Raw genomic sequence first — 19,858 nt, 5'->3', positions numbered from 1 at the left:
TCTTCCTCCCCATTCTATTATCTGCTTTATTTTCTTTCCATAGCAAGTATCACCCCTAACATACTGTAATATTTGTTTTACAACTTGTCTCTTCCTGGTAAGACTCAGGTTCCATTGGCCTCTGTTTCACCCACTGTTGTGTTCGCAATATCTATAATACTGCCCAATGCAAAATATATTGTAAATAAGTATCTGTTGAATTAAAAGTCCTCGCTTTTCTCAAGAGGTTTATAGGAACAGATAGTTTGAACAATCTCAAGACAACTTTGAGTTAACAAAAGAGGAAAAAAATGAGTTTTAGGAGGAGGGAGAAGCATGAACAAAAGCATGGAAGGGAGAAGCATTTTGGTGATATCAGAGAATAAAAAGCAGTCTACTTTTGTCTAACATAAATCAAATGTAGGTTGGGGGATGGTAGCTTATTAGAGAAGTTCGCAGGGAGCAGATCATGAAGAACAGTGTATACTAAACTATACGATTGAGTTTTATCTTGCAAGTTATAGGAGCCATTGGAATAAAGGCATAAAGGCATAAGCAGGGGAAGGAATAGAGTTGGTTGGAGGCAGAACAGATTGTATCCATGAAAAATGATTAGGAAGCAAATGTAACAATTCAGATAAAAAGTGATGAGTACTGGGAACATGGATTAGGATACCTATTTGAGAAATATTAAAGAGGTAGACACTACAGGATTTTCTGATAGAAGGGGTGTGAGAATTAGTGACATGGAATATTTAGAAAGGTTTCTAAAATAACAAGACAGATGGTAGTACAGTTTAGTGAAATGGGAAATAGAGCAGGGCAAATAAATTTGGAGAAAAAGATAATGCATTTAGCTTTGAACATGTTAAATTACAGATATCTGTGGGTCATCCAAGTAATGATGCCCAATAGGAGTTTGATATATGTTCTGTAACTCATCAGAGTCAGGTGGACTGGAACATATACTTATGAGTCATCATTGAATTGTAATTGGCTGATGACACTGGCTGTTGACTGACATGCTTTTGGAGTTAGTAACAATAGATGCTTTGAAAGTTGTGTCTCTGCTCTGCCCCAGCCTAACCCACAAATGCCACAAATAAATAGTGGTGTGCAGATGAATGATGACCAGTTATCCAGGGAAGAAAAAGTCTAATTTGTGGTGTTAGGCACTAATATATACATGGTGTGTATATTCCCACCCTGACCAATCATAAGCTACCAACATGACCTCATTGTACCTGGGCTTGGGAAGAAATGCACACAGTTGGCTCTCACTATTTGGTACAAGCTGGCTCTGGTAAACCATGGAGAGCTTCCCAGTTTTTGAAATTGCCTTTTGGAGATATGACAAATATTTCCAGAAATGCTACCTTTGGGACTTGCCTCTGAAGGACTGATGTCATCCTGGGACATGCAGTGATTTTGCAGTCTTGAAAGTGAAGAGCTTTGGAATACATAGTGGAGGTGACAGCCACTGGCTAGATGATTTGGTTGGGATAATATTTGATTCAAACATGAATAGGTGATTGAAGCAGCTGACTTTTAGGGTTCCTTCCAGCCTGTTTTAATCCAATGGCTCTATTTTTGATACTTTATGTAGACTCTTCAGCATTATTACCAGTGAGGAAATTTTGCTAACACTGTTAGCAAAAGTAAGTTTGAAAAAAATAAAAAGAATAACATAATGCAATAAGACACGAATAAAAGAAAATGGCATACTTTTTTGTGGAGAGATTTTGAATAACCTAAATGAATTTTTATATATGCTGTCTGTAAGCATTCAATTTTATTGTTTTGTCATTTATGTTTACATAACCTTTTTTTCTCCAGTGATTTTGCTCGTGACCCCACTTTACCTATTTCAGATATTCTATGACTTCAAATGTAATAATGCATTTATTTAGTTTTAACTCTTCTGTTTAATTACAAATGTGCTTGCCATTTGTTAGGGCAATTTATGATATGAACATCTTTGTATTAAACAAAATTTGTTCAATGAGAGCCTATTCTATGATATACTAGAATTGTGGCATTTGTGCTTAAAATTTTAAAATTAATATATGAATATGTATATTTACTAAGTAAGTAATATGAAAACTCTGTGTTTGACAACAAAGATTGCATTATTGTCTCCATGCTAAAGAGTTTTATTTATTATTTTCTAGTTACGGACCTTCTTTTTTCCAAAACAATATTTGGAAATGCAGTTCCATTTGCCACAGCTGGAGATTGCTACAGTGCTTTCAGATGCCCACAGGTAGTTCATATTTGTTTGATTAATTTTCTTTCATTGTGAAAAAAATTATAGCTTCTCTTAATTCATTTTTTTAACCAGAATATTGCAAGAAACATAAGTAAATAGAAATGCAAAGCTTCGTATATGCACTTTGTTTCAAAGATTATAGATAACCTTTGGAGGAAACGCATCTTTGCCAATTTTGGGTTTGTTTAAAAGGTATAACAATAATTTTAAACAGATTCTATTTCTTCTTCCATAATATGTTATCAGTTTCTTCATCTTTCCGTTCAGTCCATGGAAATGAATAGATATTTGTCAAAAGGCAAAGGAACAGATCACAAGCATGTGACTTTCATACACTTCTGCTGACATCAGTTCTATTAGCTTCCTGGGTCTGTAACATCCTCCAAATGACAGTCTATTATCAATAAAATGTATATTGAATACATTTTCATATTTTTATTCTTGCTTTTATCCTTTATTTCTAGAGTTCTCTTCACACACTCTTATGTCATTTCCATGATTTCCAATATAGAGCATGCTTCCTAGAAGAAAATTTATCTCACATTATTAACTAGAGATTTTACATAGATAATGAAAAGAACATTTTTATGATAGATGAAGAATTGTAAGCTAGATGAATATAGCACTTTTAGGTGACTCATTGCTAATTGAATATATGAATCAAATCTACTACCTAAGACAAGTGGTAATTACTATATTGATATCATTTTGAAGAGAAGTAGTTAATAGTTTGTCATAGGCATCTCTTCTTAGACTATTCCACTTATAATTTTCATTATATGACATCTAAGATTCACTTATATAGGAAGAGAGGACATTTTCTGTTAGAGAACTTAAAGGATATCAAGAGACACTAGAACTACAGGCTAAAATGAGTAAGAACCTGAATAAATCTATACATCTTAACTTAGGTCCAGAAACTCAAACAGAAAGTGGTGATGTTACATGAAAAAGACATAGGTGTTTCTTCGCCCAGCATGAGTTCAGTATGACTCCTTTAGAGCAGGGAGTGATTTATAAACAACCTAATATAATCGTAAGTTTCCAAAACAAAATAGCAAGACTGAAGGATTTATTTTTATTTGACACTGGAACATTACAGTTATTTTAAAATTTCTGTCCGTAAAACATCATTTTCAATCTATTTAGGAGTAGGAGGAGATCACAGGAAAGAAAGAAGGGTTTAAATCATGTCAACTAAGGAAAACGGAGAAGGTAGCCAGGAAAAGAGTGGGAGATAATGGTAACGATCTTTACATATTTAAAGAACTACCATGAAAGAGGAGTGAGGTCGTGTGTGTTCCTCCAGGAGGCATTAATAGGGCAGTAGATTCCAGCTCAACATTAAGAAGGCTTTGACAGGTAGAGTGGTTGGTAAGGAGAACCCAAATCTGGGGCCCAAATAAATAATCAATTTTTGCCTATATTTGTATGGATTGATATTGTATTCTGCAACTTTGCTGAACTCATTTATTAGTTGTAACAGTAGATTACTTAGGATTTTCTTTATACACAGTGATGTCATCTGTGAATAAAGATAATTTTACTTCCTCCTCAATCTAGATATCTTTTATTTCCTTATCTTGTTTTATTGTGCTGACTACATCTTCTATTACAATACTGAATAAAAGTGGCAAGAGTGAACATCCTTGTGTTCCAATATTAGGCAAAAGGCATTCAGTCCTTCAGCAGTAAGTATGTTAGTTTCATGTGTATGTTAAGTATGTCAGCTAGGAGTATTTTCTAGATGTCCTTGATCAGGTTGAGGACATACCCTTTTGTTTCTAGCTTAAGTGTGATTATAAAAGGATGTTGGATTTTCTGTGGAGAAGATCCTGTGGTTTTTGTCCATTACTGGATTGATAGAGTGTTACCACACTGATTTATTTTTGTATGTTGAAACACAACCTTGAGTTCCTGTGATAAATCCTACTTAGTCATGGGGTGTAATTATTTTCATATATTGCTAAATTTGGTTTGCTACTATTTTTTGAGAATATTTCATTCATATTTGTAGTAGAAATTGCTGTATCTTTTTCTTCTTGTGATATCTGTCTCATTTTGGTATCACAAAAATAGTGGCCTTATAGAATGTAGCGGGACGTGTTTTTTCCTCTTGTACTGTTTGGGAAGAGTTTGCGAAAAAATTATTCTTTATATGTTTGGTAGAATTTACCAGCAAAGCCATCTGAGCCTGGGCTTTTCTTCGTGAAAGTCGTTTTAATTACCAATTTACTCTCTTTATTTATTATAGATGTATTCAAATTTTTGTTGTTCTTGAATTTGTTTTGGTAGTTATGTCTCTTTAGGAATTTGTTTTTTTATCTAAGTTGACTAATTGGTTGTCACACATTGTTCATAGTATTCCCTTACAATCCTCTGCTCTTCTTTTTCCAGTGTTTTAAGGTAGAATGGTAGATTATTGATTTGAGATTGTTTTTCCTTTTAAATATAGGCATTTGTAGTCATAAATTTTCCTTTAATCGATTCTTTTGTTGCATCCCAAAATATTTGGTATGTTGTGTGTTTCCTTTCATTTATTTTATTTTCTATTATCTATAGTTATGTCTTTGACATATTGGTTATTTAAGAGTGTGGAGTTTAATTTCCACATATTTGTAAATTTCCCAAATTTTCTTTTTTTGGATTTCAACCTTTATATTGACTGGCAAACACACTCTGTGTTGTTTTATCCACTGAATTTATTGAGGCTTATTTTATGGCATAACATATAGTTTGTCCTGGAAAACATTCAATACATTCTTGGGAAGAATGTGCATTCTGTTGTTGTTGGGTGAAGTGTTCTATAGACTACAGACCTTATTGGTTTGTAGTGTTGTTCAACTCTTCCTTTCTTGTTGATCTTCTGCTGAAACTCTACAACTATTATTTTTAAATTGTCTGTTTCTCAATTCAATCTTTTATGTACTTTGTTTTGTTTCATTTATTTTGAGATTTTGTTGTACACGAATATATAACTGTCATAACTTCCTAACATATTGACCTTTTTATTATTATAAAATATTCTTTATCTGCAGTAATGTTTTTGTTTTAAAGGCTAATTTATCTGATATTAGTGTGGCCACTCCAGCTCTGTTAGAATTGCTGTATATATTTTCATCCCTTTACTTTCAACTTATTTATATCTTTGGCTCGTAAGAATGTCTCTTATAGAGTATTTTGTTGGATTACTGCCTTTGACTGGATTTTTTTAACGTCACTATCGCTATGTCTGGATTTACATCTGCCATTTTACTTTTTGTTTTCTATATGTTTCATGTTGTCTTTGTTCAACTGTTCCTCCTTACTGCTTTCTTTTTATTCAATGAATGTTTTCTAGTGTAACATTTTAATTTCCTCAATTTTTTCATTATTTTTGAATTGCTTTCTTAGTGGTTATTCAAAGGCTTACAATATATGTCTTATCAGAATGTACTTTACATTTTACTATTGAACATTCCTCTCTTTCCAGTGAAATATAAAGACAGTACTACTAAAAATGACCTATTTCTTCTCTTTTTCTGCTATGTTTGTTATACATATACCATTTATAAAGGCAACAAACTTGCAACATATTGTTATTATATTAACTTAAATAATTTTATGTCTTTTAGATAATATGAGAGAAGACAGAGCAATTGTATATTCATAGAGTTTGTTACGTAAACGTTCTCTTTTAGTATTTCTGGTTCTCTTTATTTCTTCCTGTGGATTTGACTTATCGTCTTGTGTCATTTCCTAACTCTAAAACAGCTTTGCTTCCACCTGTCTTATTTGTGCCATTATTGTCAAATATATTACATGTCTACATATTACAGGTCAATAATATAATTATATACACCTTGGTTTATACGATTGCTTTTAAATCATTTAAAATAAGAAAAGTGAAGACATATGCAATTATAGCGTATTTTATAATTATCTACATAATTAACCTTATCAGTACTCTTGATTTTTTTATGTTGATTTGTATTAATGTCTGATGTTACTTGATTTCAGCCTGAAGAACTTCCTTTAGTATGTCTTGTAAAGTAGATGTGATAGCAAGAAGTCCTCTCAGTTTTGTTTATCTAGGAGTGTCTTTATTTTGCCTTCCTTTTTGAATGATAGATTTGCTTATTAAAAATTACTGATGTACAGTTTTTTATTTTCAGCACTTTGAATATGTCATCACACTGCTGTCTGACTTCTAAGTAGATAATAGATGTCAGCTGTTTATCTTATTGGGTTCCATGGATGTGGTCATTTTTCTCTTGGTGTTTTTGGGGATTTTCTCTTTGCATTTGTCTTTCAATGTCTTTACTGTGTCATATTTGATGTGCCTCTCTTTGTGTCTACTTGGCTTGGAGTCTACTAAGCTTCTTGGATGGGTAAATTAATATGTTTCACTGATTTTGGAAAGTTTTCAGTCATTATTTTAATCTGTTTCACTGATTTTGGAAAATTTTCAGTCATTATTTCTTCAAACATATTCTCTGCTCTTTTTAATTCTTCTCTCCTTTTGGTGCTTCTATTATGCATATATTGGTGCACCTAATGGTGTGCATTCACTCCTCTGAGGCCCTGTTCATTTTTCTTCTTTTTTCCTCTCAGTTCTTCAGATTGCATCATTAACATCCCTTTAAGTTTGCCAATTCTACTAGCTCCAGTAGACAATTTCAGCCCCTTTGTGAATTTTTTAATCTTGATTATTGTACTTTTCATCTTCAGAGTTTTCCTTTGACTCTTTGTAAAATATGATATCTTCATCTTTATTGTTATTCTCTATTTGATGAGACAGTTATCATACCTCCTTTTACTTTTTTAAACATGGTTTCTTTAGTCCTTTGAACATATTTATATTAGCTGCTTTGAAGTTGTTGTCTGCTTAGTCTGACATCTGATATCTCTCAAAGGAAGTTTTTCTTGACTTTTTTCCTGTGTATGCATCATGCTTTGTATGCCTCATAAATTTTATTGAAAACTGGACATTTTAGGTACTATATTTTGACAACTGTGATTACTGATTTCACCCTCCCTTCTGAGGCTTCTTGTTATGGTTATTGTTTACTTCTTTGTTTGTGTATTCTTTTAAATACCGGGCTGAACTGTTTCAGTGAATTCTATTTCCCCTGTAGTGTGCAGCCTTTGATGTTACTCCTCAGCGGGCACAGTCTTGGGCATGCACAGTGACTGTGATGCTCCTCTCCTTCAGGGATAACAATAGTCTTAGCTGGGCTTTCTTCAGTTCTCTTTCCCTGAAATTGTGTTGAGTTTATGCGTGGTCTGTCTCTACTGATATCATGCTTAACTCTCAGTCTCCACTAATTGCTAGATGATTTCCCTATTCTTTCAACAATATTTTGGGGGCATAAATAACTCCATAATCTGATCCAATTAAATAGAGGCCCCATGGCCTCAATTAGTCTTATAGCCTGTTTTTGAGATCAGGAAAGTCCCCAAAAAGAGCCTTTCTTAGCTGCCTCATTCCCTGGTTCTCTCCGTTAAACTTCAATCTTATCTACCATTTGCCTTCATTGAGCTAGTACCCTCCTCTTAACAACACACCACTAAAATCTTCTTTTCTATAGAGTACCTAAACTTGAACTTCTCCAGGTTTTATTCCAAATAAGCTAGTCACAATAGGAAAAGCTAGTGAATTTCCTATTTTTACAACTTGATTCTCTCCCTGGGAAGAAGCTCTGCAATACTGTGGATCTGGGGACAGGGACAGTGGCCCTTTCTTCAGAGTAACACCCTGCTCTATAAATGGAGTGCCGAGTCATGGCAGTAATCCCTGGTCTTCTTGGCTTTTGACCTTTTCAGCATGGAGTGTCTGCCTTACCAATGATTTTTTGTGCAGACATTTCAGGCCTAGTGTGCTTGATCTACCATGCCTGGGATAGATTGACTGCTCTATGAGTAGGGACTGGGTGGAAGAAGGGAGCTTCAGACTCTCAGCTACTCTTGCCTATTATACAACTTCTGCAGTACAGAGTTGGGTGGGATGAGAAATGCTGGTGGCCTGCCTGTCTCAAAGAGAAACCATAGCCTTAACAGGGAGCTAGGGGGAAATGGAGTCCTGTATCCTTAACTGCATTCACCATGATTAGAATGATCATCTTGCTGAGGTGGGAGGAAAAGAGGGTGAGTCATGGTTCAGATGCCACAGGTTCTCACTGTTCTTACCTAGATTTAATAGACATTCTTTTTTTTTTTGTAGCACAGATTTATTATTTAACAGTTAAAAAAGTCAGAAATCTGAAATGGGTCTTACTGGGCTAAAATCAAGGAGTCAGCAGGGCTGCATTCCTTTCTGGAGGCTCTAGGAGATAATCTGTTTTCTTGCCTTTTCCAGCTTCTAGAAGTTGCCTGCATTCCCTGGCTCTTGGCCCCTTTTCATCTTTTTTTTTTTTTTAATTATACTTTAAGTTTTAAGGTACACGTGCACAACGTGCAGGTTTGTTACATATGTATGCATGTGCCATGTTGGTGTGGTGAAATCAAGAAGAAGATCTTCTTGATTTTCTTCTTGAGTAAATGTCTTCTTGAAGAAGATTTTCTTGAATAAATGTTTCTCCATTTTCTGTATAACCATAGAACAAATTTCAGAGACTTTAAGTGTTGGTTATAGTTATCATTTTCACCAGTCATGTTTGTTTTACCTTGGAGAGAGTGTCCACAGGCTCCTCACATCACCATTCTAGAAGTGCTTCCTCACATGATTGTATTTTTAAAAGCAGGCAGCTTTGCAGAGGAATCCTATGTTCTCATTCAATCTTTGAGACTGGTTAGTCCTATTTATGTCCATTCTTCTTCCCAGTTCCCTATTTCACCCATATTGATGGTGAATACCTGCCTCCAACATGGTGACTCTGACCTACTACTGTCTCTTTTCATACCTGTTCTTAAGTCAAGGGTGTGTAATCTAAAACTTTTAACATTCTAAACTGTTTTTTCCTTGATATGTGGATATCTTTTGTTGGTGACACATCCATTTCAACTCTTGTAAATGGAGATTATACATTCTACAATGGTTAACTTATTTCAAGACTGGTCAACTTTGTCCAACAACCCATCCTCCTTTTAAGCTGTGCCTTCTGGTCATATATTTGATGTAATTAGAGATAAGTAAATTGACAATGCAACCTAGTCTGCTAATACAAGGCCTAACAAATGTTGTTACTTTGGAAAGGTCACCCAGTTCTGGAAATCTGGTCCTTGTCATTACATGTTGAATTGGGAAAGGTCTGGTCAATGAGACATCAAGAAAATGACAGGAGACGCATATACAAGTAAATAATATAACTGGCAAGTGGAATTAAAATTTTATTTTATTTTATTAACGAGCTTTTCTTATAGGAAATATCTTAACATAAGTCCAATTATTACAAATAAAATATTTTTTCATGTACATGGAATTTCAATGAGATATTTGCACAATCAGGTTTTTAAATCATAAGATAGCTATTTCCATTTCTTTCTAACTCCCTTTCTCCAAAGTCTCTGTAATCCTCTTTTTTCCCTATAAGATCTTGAAAAAGTTATATAGCTATAAACTGCGATTGCCCGGTTTATAGCTGAAGAAACAGACATTCTATGTTAACAGTCTGTCCAAGATCCTGAAGAAAGTCGTAGGCAGAACCAGCAATAAAATGCTCTTCCTGCCCACTGGGGCGAGATATCTCTCTTGCATGGTTTTCTAGGCGTTTCTGAAATGCAAAGCTCCATTTCCAAAATTGGTTGTTATTGGGCATAGACACATGCTGTCAAAAGGAGCTATGCCCATCTATATTCAGCCTGTATTTATCTCCTTGAGGCTACTGTTACCAAAAATACAAACTGCCCAATATTTTTGGAGATGTTCTGTAATATATAAACCAGATTCTGTGTTATGTTACACAGCATTTGCATGAATACTCTCCAGATGCTTGATGTCACAGAAAGAACTTATTCTGTTGTTTGGGATTCATCAAACCCAAATCCTCTGTGTTTGCATGTGACAGGATAGTCTGGGATAGGAATGCTAAAAAGAGCACGGACACATATGGCACTCTTTAGGGAAAATAAACTTTGCCACATTGCAATATGAGATGAAGTTAAGGAGTGTGGTGTGATTTTAGAATGCATATGTCGAAAGTAAAGTGAAGTAAATGTTTTGTACTTTTTGCAAAGCCACAAAAACTTTTAAAAAACAAAAGTAATGTGGATCTCTTTAACTGGTTGGTAATTACATAAAAGTAAGAGAAATAATCATTGAATTCGGCTAATGTCAGTGGGTCATGGCCAGCATCCAGTTTGAATGTTAAGAGTCAGTTGTTGGATATTTGGAATGTGTATTCACTATGATCAGGGTGTAGAGTTTAATATATATCCATAAGATCTGCCCTTTCGATCACATTGTGTACATCATGTCCTTACTTCTGTTCACTTGACCTCTCTTGTTACTGGAAGTGGTATATTGATTTTTCCTATTATTAGGGTGTGTCTGTGTCTCCGTGCATATCTCATAGTTTTTGCTTCATGAAAGTTATCCTGTATGATTTGATACATAATATTGATTATGTGTTATGTCTTCTTTATGGATTATTACTTTTAGCACTTCCTTGTCATGGTTTAATGATTGGAGACTCAAATTCTCCATGTCTTTTATCAACATTGCAACCCCTGCTCTCTTTTTATGTCCTTTGTCTTTTTATGCTCATTTTAAAATTTATTTTTATTGATTTATTTATTTTTTTGAGACAGAGTCATGCTCTGTCGCCCAGGCTGGTATGCAGTAGCACAATCTCAGCTCACTGCAACCTCTGCCTCCCAGGTTCAAGAAATTCTCCTGCCTCAGCCTCCTGAGTGGCTAGGATTACAGGCAACTGCCACCACGCCCGGCTAATTTTTGTATTTTTAGTGGAGACAGGGTTTCACCCTGTTGGCCAGGCTGGTCTTGAACTCCTGACCTCAGGTGATACACCCACCTCAGCCTCCCAAAGTGCAGGAATTACAGGCGTGAGCCACCGCGCCCGGCCGGTGATATGTGTTTTCAAGCCTTACTCATTTTAAAAATTGAGTTGTTTGTTTCCTTACTGTTGAGTTTTGAGTTTTTTTATATGTTCTGGTCTTCTGTTGGATACGGCATTCTAGTCCGAACCTTGTCTTTTCTTTCTTTTAAGTATCTCTCATAAAGCAGTTTTCAATTTTAATACAGTCAAATTTTTCTTTTATGGAGTGTACATTTAGAGTCATTTCTGAGAAATCATTAAACTCAAATTACTAAGATTTTTCTCCTTTTGGAAATTTTCTTCAAAAACTTTTTATAGTTTTATGCTTTATACCTAGACCTACAAATTATTTTGAATTAAATTTTGTATTAAGTCTGAGGGATTCATAGACTTGATTTTTTGTCTGAGTCAAAAATATATAGATAGACAACTGTTCTAACACCATGTGTTGAAAAGACAATGTTTTCTCCACTTATTTGCCTTTCTACCTTTGTCAAAAGTATTGGCCATATTTATGTGGGTCTTTTTTTTCCTTTGCTCTACATGTCTCTGTCTTCACCAACACCATACGTCTTGATTAGGATAGCTTTATGATAAGTGTTAAAGTAGTATGGGTCCTCCAGCTTCATTCTTCTTTTGTAAGCTTATTACGACTATTTAAATCCATAGCCTTTCTATATAAATTTTAGAATCAACTCTCTGTATCTACAAAGATTCTGGGTGGAAAATTTGTATTGGTATTATATTAGATCTACAGATTGCATACATAATAAAATGTGTACAGTTACATTTAAAAACTGTAAAACATAATTATTTAATGAGCACACATGAACCAACCAGTCAATCCAAGAAGTGAAACATTAAAACTTGCGTCTACCTATATGCTTCTCCTCTATCTTATACCCATACTTACCTTTTTCTTTGATGCAGCCAGTTACTCAAGAATAAACATACCAATTTATGGAATTCCTAGGTCTTTTGAATCATTTTACCTTCCATTTATGATTTGGCTACTGGAATTTTACTTTGTGTAGTGGCTGCTTCTTCAAAATGTCAGGAGAGTAGAAGAGGAGATAAGTTTCATACTACGTATCTACTCTCCTGACATTTCATACTACATATGCATGTATGGAGAGAGAGACAGTGAGAGAGAGAGAGGACCTCGTATGTTGAACTAATTTTTAGGTTAAAGATTAGGTTTGAGGTTTAAATTTTAATCTTAAGTGAAGTATTGGAATTAATTAACAAACTTATTCACACTCATTTGTTACTTCTAAAATCCTATAGGAATGTATAAGTACCTTTTTATGGCACTTATATTTCTCTTGTTGAATTACTTTTTTTAGGTACATATGCTATTTCACTTAACAGATGTAGAGTGAGATCTGTCTGAACTTTCATGGTACTTGACACCATGTCTGCCAGTCAGTTAATTTTGAACAACTGAGTGAGATGTATTTGTAGCTCTGTCAACATCATACCAAATTTTAGATAATGGTTTTACCATTTTTTTTTGAGATCATATTATGTAGCTTTTTAAGTGAGGACTAAGAATGGAAGTAAAGCTCATGAAAATTAGTCCAGAGAAATGGAACAATCGATAGTTCTAGACTCAACTAATTGTGTTAGTGACCACCTAAGGCTCTCAGTAGTCAGTCAGATTTATTCCTTTTACTTCCAGTGTGTACACATTTGAATATTTTTAAGGCACATTGATCAGGGAGGTAGAGAACAAATGGAAGAATGGAACAACAGTATTAGGTTGCATGGCCCAATCCGAGCACTCAAGGAGCATCTGGTTACAAGAAATTTACATGGTAGAATATATTTTCAGTTTTTAATAACTTTATTTGGTGAAAAACCTATCATCTGAGAAGGAATGTGAGATGGGAGGTATACAGTGCAAAACCTGTATCAGGTTGAGTAAGTATCAAATAGAATAATATATCCTAAGAATCAATTCTTTTTATTCAAATATTTGTGAACATAAAATACGACTTTGTCTGGTTTTAGTGTCATTCATTATCATAGAGTCTGAAGAGTTTTATATATGTATTTGTGTATTTATTTTTATAATACTACTATTTAATGTTTTTAATGCTGCACTTAATTCATCCATTCAGAAACACTTATTGAGAACTTAGGCCCTGTTCTGGGCTCTGGGAATATAGCAATGAAGCTGACATAGAGTTCGTATTCTAAATTTCATAACCAAGTGATGTTGTATATGATACATTTTCTTTGAAATTTATCTAAAATTAATTATTTCTGCAATGGAAAATTCTCCATTTATTATCATTGTTTTATGCAAATATTTGATCTTTATTTGTTTTTAAATGAGAAATATACAGTATAAGATTGCTAAGAAATCCAAGTTAATGACTAAATTGATATCTAATTGTTTTAGCAATATTAATAATTCACATTATATATACAGAGAGTTCATTTAGCTTTTGCTTTTATGACAAGATAATATTTTCATTCATATAATATAAAATCCAGTGTTTCATCACAATCTTGCTCAAGATTCATGAGTCTTAAGCCATTGAGATATTGTGAGGTAATTAAAGAATGTCTTAATATTGTTCTGAATCTACATGCATACTGAACATTATCAGTAGATTGAACTTGTTTGCAGTTCTACTTTTCAATGTTTAAATCTGTTCTGTAAAATTATATAAATATGACACAAATGTTACCCATTTTAATAACACATTTTCTCAGTTAACATTTACAGTTTAATTGTTAACAAAGATAGTCTGAAATATTTTGACATAAAAATGGTCCTGTACTTGGAAAGAATTAGATCATGAAGCTCATAGGGGACCCACACACCATAATGTGTGTAAGTCATGTGGCATCACACATCTACACACTGTTTCTGGTGTTTAAAATGGATGTAATTGCCAGGACAATAATACTATATTAGATAGTTTTGTGTGGTGAGTTAAGAAGTAATATTCTTACCACAAAAGGAATGGGGCAATAACAGAGATTCTGGAAAATATGTCAAATAGGTGAAACATCATAGAAGTTAGCAATGAAGAGTCAAAAATGGAATGTGTAGAAATGTTAAAGTGCAGCAAATGTTGGTCCCCATGAACACTATTTCTGTCAGGACTTGCTAATTTCTACAGGACCATTAGTTCTAGTTGTCAAATCATAGAGTCCTAGAGTTGGGCAGAGTTACTTCTCCACAAATAACATTATATAGTATTAATTCAGTTGTCACTTGCAATTGAGAAGACTTATTTGTAATCAGTTTTCAAAGTCCTTAACTGGTTCATTTTCTTTACAGTAAAGTTGTATCGACATTCTTTCATTTTATAAAAGACCCTTGAAGAGTATTTTGAGTCCATCCTTATATAATTCCTATTCAGATGTTTTTAGCCAAGAGCATTCTTAAATATTTTGTAAATTCCATCTATTTTTCTTTGTTTTATTTACAATCCAGGGACAGTTTAGCATTAATTTGGCAGGAACTGGGATGAAGATATCCAGCACAGCAAAGTGGCTCGCTCAGGGTAGTTATACCTCTGTCAGCATACGAAGATCAGAGGTAAGTCCTGCGGGACCAAAAAGCCTGTTTGAAATACTTCTGAGCTGTGAACTAGCATTAAAGGTTCTCTACCTAAAATGTAAACCTATATGAAATTGATGACTAAAGAGTTATTGCATATAATGGGTATATTACATATAATGGAGCACAACATCAATTTATGAAATGAAACGGGATTCATTTGTATTAATGTGCATGTGGAGGTTTTGTATACTTATGAATCCATATATGGGCTATAGATATTTGAACATAAATTGCCAAATGCCAGGACATATAGATTTTGTCTATCTCAAGTTTGGAGCTAATGACTTGAAATACAGATGTTCAAAAAAGGTATGTTTTTTACTACACTTTAATTACTGAAGGTTTACAGGTTTTAATATTTCAAAATGAGGGTTAAATTTTTTGTTTTCTTCCCTCACAGTTTTAGTGATGGGGGTGGTGTTGGAGACACTTGTCATTTAACAAATATTCTTCATAGTTTTTTCAAGAATTAGGATTATGTATTTATGTTGTACTCATGTTTTCCTATCTTTATCTAGATAACATTGTTATTTTATCTATAAAAATATAGACTGTTATGTAGTATTTATATATATATAGTTATAACTATTTTTATAGTTTATTCATATAATTATTGTAACTATAGCACATGTTGTGTTATCCAAAGTAGAATCCACTTAATTTTCTGCAGGTATGGTGTTCTAACATGTACACTTCATGAAATGCTTTCTATTACTTATGATTATTGTGTCTTAGATAACATAGCCCTGCCCATAGTAAATCTGGATCTGGGTTATATGTGTTCTCACCTATATCGCACATAAATTAGCACCAGCAACAGCCCCTGTATACTCTAATGTTTTATGACTTTTATTTCTTATGATAAAAGTAAATTTTGTTATACTCCTATTTATATAAATATTTCTCATAAATGAAATTTAGTATTCTGATAGTCATAGCCTTTAAAACATTCTATTTCTGAAGATGATAAAATTGTGCTTAACGAAGGATTTGTGTTTTTATTAACTTCTGTTCTAAAGATTAATTCATTATTTATTTCGTTGAGAAGTTCTATCTCAATCAAAAATGTTGCACATAACTATTTCTTGAAATCTGATGCCTGGTGTGAAACTGACTGGTAAAATCCAGATGTACTTACAGAAATGCAAACATATTTTCCTTTGCCAATAAGTTTAATGAAGATTGAGTTTTTACTTCAACAGAGGGAATAGGGAATTATACAATTCCGAGATTTTACTGCCATTCCCTTCTCTGTGTACTTAGATTCTCCAGAGTTAAAATTGCTTTAGAAAGAAAGGTAACTTCAAAAGCTTCTGGTCTCAAAACATTCTTCTATCTCAAAATGTCCCAAGAACCTACAGCTTTCTTCTCTATCTTTACTCCCTTAGATTTAAAAAAATTACCTTTTCCAGATATGATAGGAGTTCAACCTATTTTTGTCTCATGTTCTGGAAATGTCTTCAGTCTTGACTTTTAGACCTAAAGATGTAAGGCATCTATCACGTCTTGACCAACCCACTTCATCCCACCTCTGCCACCTGTTCCTCAGTGAACTGCTCTGCTTATGGAACAATCTCCCATTTTAGTTCTTTTCTAATTCTAATGACTGCTTTCAGCCCAGTTTTTATTTATTTATTTTCTCCATTTTTACCACCTTCTATACTTTTTTCCAGAGTGTTTCTAATGCCTCCACGAGATGCTTGAAATAAATGGGATAGATTATGAATTATATGCCTTTAAACTCAAGTTTGTACAATATCTTTCTTTTATTTTGTCTAAGAGATTATTATATAAAATTATGTAAATACTGGATTGCAAATTGGGAGAGGTTTTAATAAACTCACTGAAGCAAATAGATACCTAGATGAAAAATATGTGGATTGAGATTGAAATATGTGGATTGGATTTAAATCTTAATCGAGATTTAAATTGTCTAAATTATAGTATGGTATATAATATTCAACTAGCTAATATGAATCTCACGTTATCTAATATCCTTTAACTTTCCCATGTCCACCAATTTGAACTAATATCAAAAGGGGCATGATATTTGACCTCAAATGCAATTGTTATAGGAAACCTCTGCTAATGATTTCAGCCATATGATTCAAAGCATTTGCTTTTTCTGCTATTTGCATGCAGATACCAGCTTGTGTAAGATTCTTCTGTATTTCTTCTTCCAATTTTCAGGATGGAACCAGATTTTTTGGCAAGTGTGGAGGGTACTGTGGAAAGTGTCTTCCTCACATGACTACTGGTCTCCCAATTCAAGTCATATGAACATTTGGAAGGGGGAAGTATGCCCTAAAAAGGAGATATTCTCTGGAACATTCAAAGAACTGGTGCTCATTTCTTTATTTCTCCCTTCCTGAGATTTCCATGTCCAATATGTTTCTGCCTTTTTTTCAGGGTGCTAATCAGGGATTCAGATCACTGCTTAATAAGGTCTATAAAATAAATTTAAGAGCTATCTTAATTTATTTTATATCTAATCAGGATATTTTTTAAAGAACATGATAATTTATAATAGAGAATACCAGGACTGAATGAATTATACCAAGGCAGTATTGCTCTTAACATCTTGGCCTGGACCACACTTATTTTATACCTATAAACACACATGTAAATCTCTGCTCAGTTTTGTACTGTACAATGAAGTGTTTATTCTACTTGCTAAAATGAAGCAAGTAAATATTAGGATAATAAACATTCAAAATTACTATAAACATTATTGAATTTTTCTGACAAATAGCAAATCAATAGTTACATAAAAAAGCACAGAGCCATTATACTTTCTACTCATACAGTTTAGATACCTTGTTTTATTTTTCCTTTAATTTTTGCTTGTGGATTATGGTGCTTCAATTAAAAAATAGTCCTCAAAATGAGGTACAAATTGTGTATTAAAAATGTATGTTTGGATTAAATAGTAAATAAAAAATTTTGTGGGTATAATAAAGATATGATATAATTTAATTTTTAAAATCTACCTCAAATTTGATTGTACTTATAAGAACAATACATTGTTTTTATAATGTTTATATTCTGTTTTGCCTTTATAATTCTTGTATGTGTATATATATTCCTTAAAAATCTATTTTCTCAAAGTTATGTACTGTATTCTATTAATTAAATATGTGAGAATTCTTTTAATTTTGAAGATCTTATTTTGGTAAACATAAAAATATATTTACATATGTAAAAGTTTTATTAGAGATGTTTAAGTTATTTTATATCAGAGGTTTCTCAAAGCCAGAACATAAGGGAGTATAAAAATTAACTATTAATTGGCAAATTCTTGGGTATTAAGAGTTTTTTTCATGCAGATAATTTAACCATGTATTATATAATAATACACTTTTGAAAGACATGTAGACAAATAATATTTTTCTATGGAAATCTACTCTGAAAACCAAAAAAAAAAAACCAAATGGAATCTACTAATAGATTTTTGCCAGTGAATACTAGTGTACTTGTTTTACCCACAAAGTGTTTTTCTCCCAAACATTTATTACAGATGTATTGTACCATATAAAGCTCTAATGCAATTTTGTTTCAATGTGGTTAAACATTTGAAGATGTCTGTATCAAAAGAAGTAATTTGTATTATGTGCCTTAAGCCAGTTACAAACATTAAGACAAAATGTGTGACATTTTCCAGGAATCTTTTCATGTATATCTAGAATCTTACAATTGATAAACATTTAAATAAATATATTTTTATAATTCATTAGCACTTTGTTTTTATTGTCTTTACATGTTAAAAAAAGAACTTTCACTGCAAAGATCTATAACTCTAAAACTTCAGAAATTCTAAATTTTTTTTTTTTTTTTGAGACGGAGTTTCACTCTTGTTGCCCAGGCTGGAGTGCCATGGCACGATCACGGTTCACTGCAACCTCTGCCTCCTGAGTTCAAGCGATTCTCTTGCCTCAGCCTCCTTAGTAGAGGGGATTACAGGGGCCTGCCACTACGCCTAGCTAATTTTTTGTATTTTTAGTAGAGACGTGGTTTCACTATGTTGGCCAGGCTGATCTTGAACTCCTGATCTCAGGCAGTCCACCCACCTCGGCCTCCCAAAATGCTGGGATTACAGGCGTGAGCCACCATGCCTGGCCAATTCTAAGAAATTTTTAATCAAATTTGTGCAGTTAGGATGAAGCACAGCTCCTATCTATGCCTTTCTCATGGCAGAGGAAACCTGGCAGGAAACCTGGCAACAGCTTGCAACGCCTCTGAAAGCTTGTATATGCAGGGACTATCGGTGTCTACTCAGATTCAAGTGACCAAACCAGATCACATGACCAAGTCCTATGCAGTGGGGCAGGGAAATGTACTCCTGCAGGGCAGGATGGCCAGATCTATGGAAATGGGTGGGGACTTAAAAATCTCTCCCAAGGCAAGAAGCAGGTCCTTGTGATACATCATCTTCAACTCCCTAGAATTTGCCCAAGTACCTCCAAAGTGGTTAAATAAATTAAATTACCACTAGAAGAGAATAAAAATTTTAGTTGATCCACATTCTCAATGACACCTGAATTTCTGTTTTGTTTTGTTTTCTAATCTGGTGGGACATAGCATGGTATTTCATTGTCTGAATTTATATTTATCTGAATACCAGAGTAGATGGGGATCTCTCATACTTTTGTACATTTGGTTTCTTTTTCTGAGAATCACGTTTTTATTATCTTTGTCAGTTTTGGTTTATGATTTTTTTTTAAGTTAAAGGGCTTTTTAATAATTACTATCAGAGTGGGAACAAAAAAATGTAAGTTTACAGTTTGGGGCTGTTATTTTAAATTCACTTTCTTTGTCACTTTTCTGCATCTATGTCAAAGTGTTGCTGTTTTGCTCAAATATTTTATCTCCTTTCTAACCCCAAATTCTCAGTAGATAGCATTACTTTCTATTTCACAAGAAAGAAAACCACTGAAAATAAATTCTTTGAACTTCCTGCCACTTATACGGCTCCTCTCCATGTCCCTTGCCCCAAAAAAGAGAAAGAAAAAAAAAGTCATATTTCTGAATAAAAGCCTAGCAGCTTTATGTGGA

At 33.5% G+C, this 19,858-nt stretch overlaps 1 protein-coding gene across 5 annotated transcripts in view; it reads left to right on the top strand.

Moving 5' to 3' along the window:
* ADAMTS20 (ADAM metallopeptidase with thrombospondin type 1 motif 20) overlaps positions 1 to 17,753 on the top strand; it is a 210,862-nt gene extending 193,109 nt beyond the window's left edge. For all 5 annotated transcript variants that reach the window (XM_063672647.1, XM_063672643.1, XM_063672644.1 and 2 more), the window contains 3 exons: positions 2,151 to 2,242; positions 14,678 to 14,782; positions 16,997 to 17,753. In XM_063672647.1, the coding sequence (XP_063528717.1) occupies positions 2,151 to 2,242; positions 14,678 to 14,782; positions 16,997 to 17,086 (287 nt within the window). In that variant the 3' untranslated portion in view covers positions 17,087 to 17,753. The remainder of the gene's footprint in view (positions 1 to 2,150; positions 2,243 to 14,677; positions 14,783 to 16,996) is intronic.
* The last annotated feature ends 2,105 nt before the right edge of the window (positions 17,754 to 19,858 follow it).

The sequence above is a fragment of the Pongo pygmaeus genome, chromosome 10 (genome assembly GCF_028885625.2).
Source record: "Pongo pygmaeus isolate AG05252 chromosome 10, NHGRI_mPonPyg2-v2.0_pri, whole genome shotgun sequence".
Lineage (NCBI taxonomy): Eukaryota > Metazoa > Chordata > Mammalia > Primates > Hominidae > Pongo > Pongo pygmaeus.
This window is presented reverse-complemented; position numbering and strand designations above follow the sequence as displayed.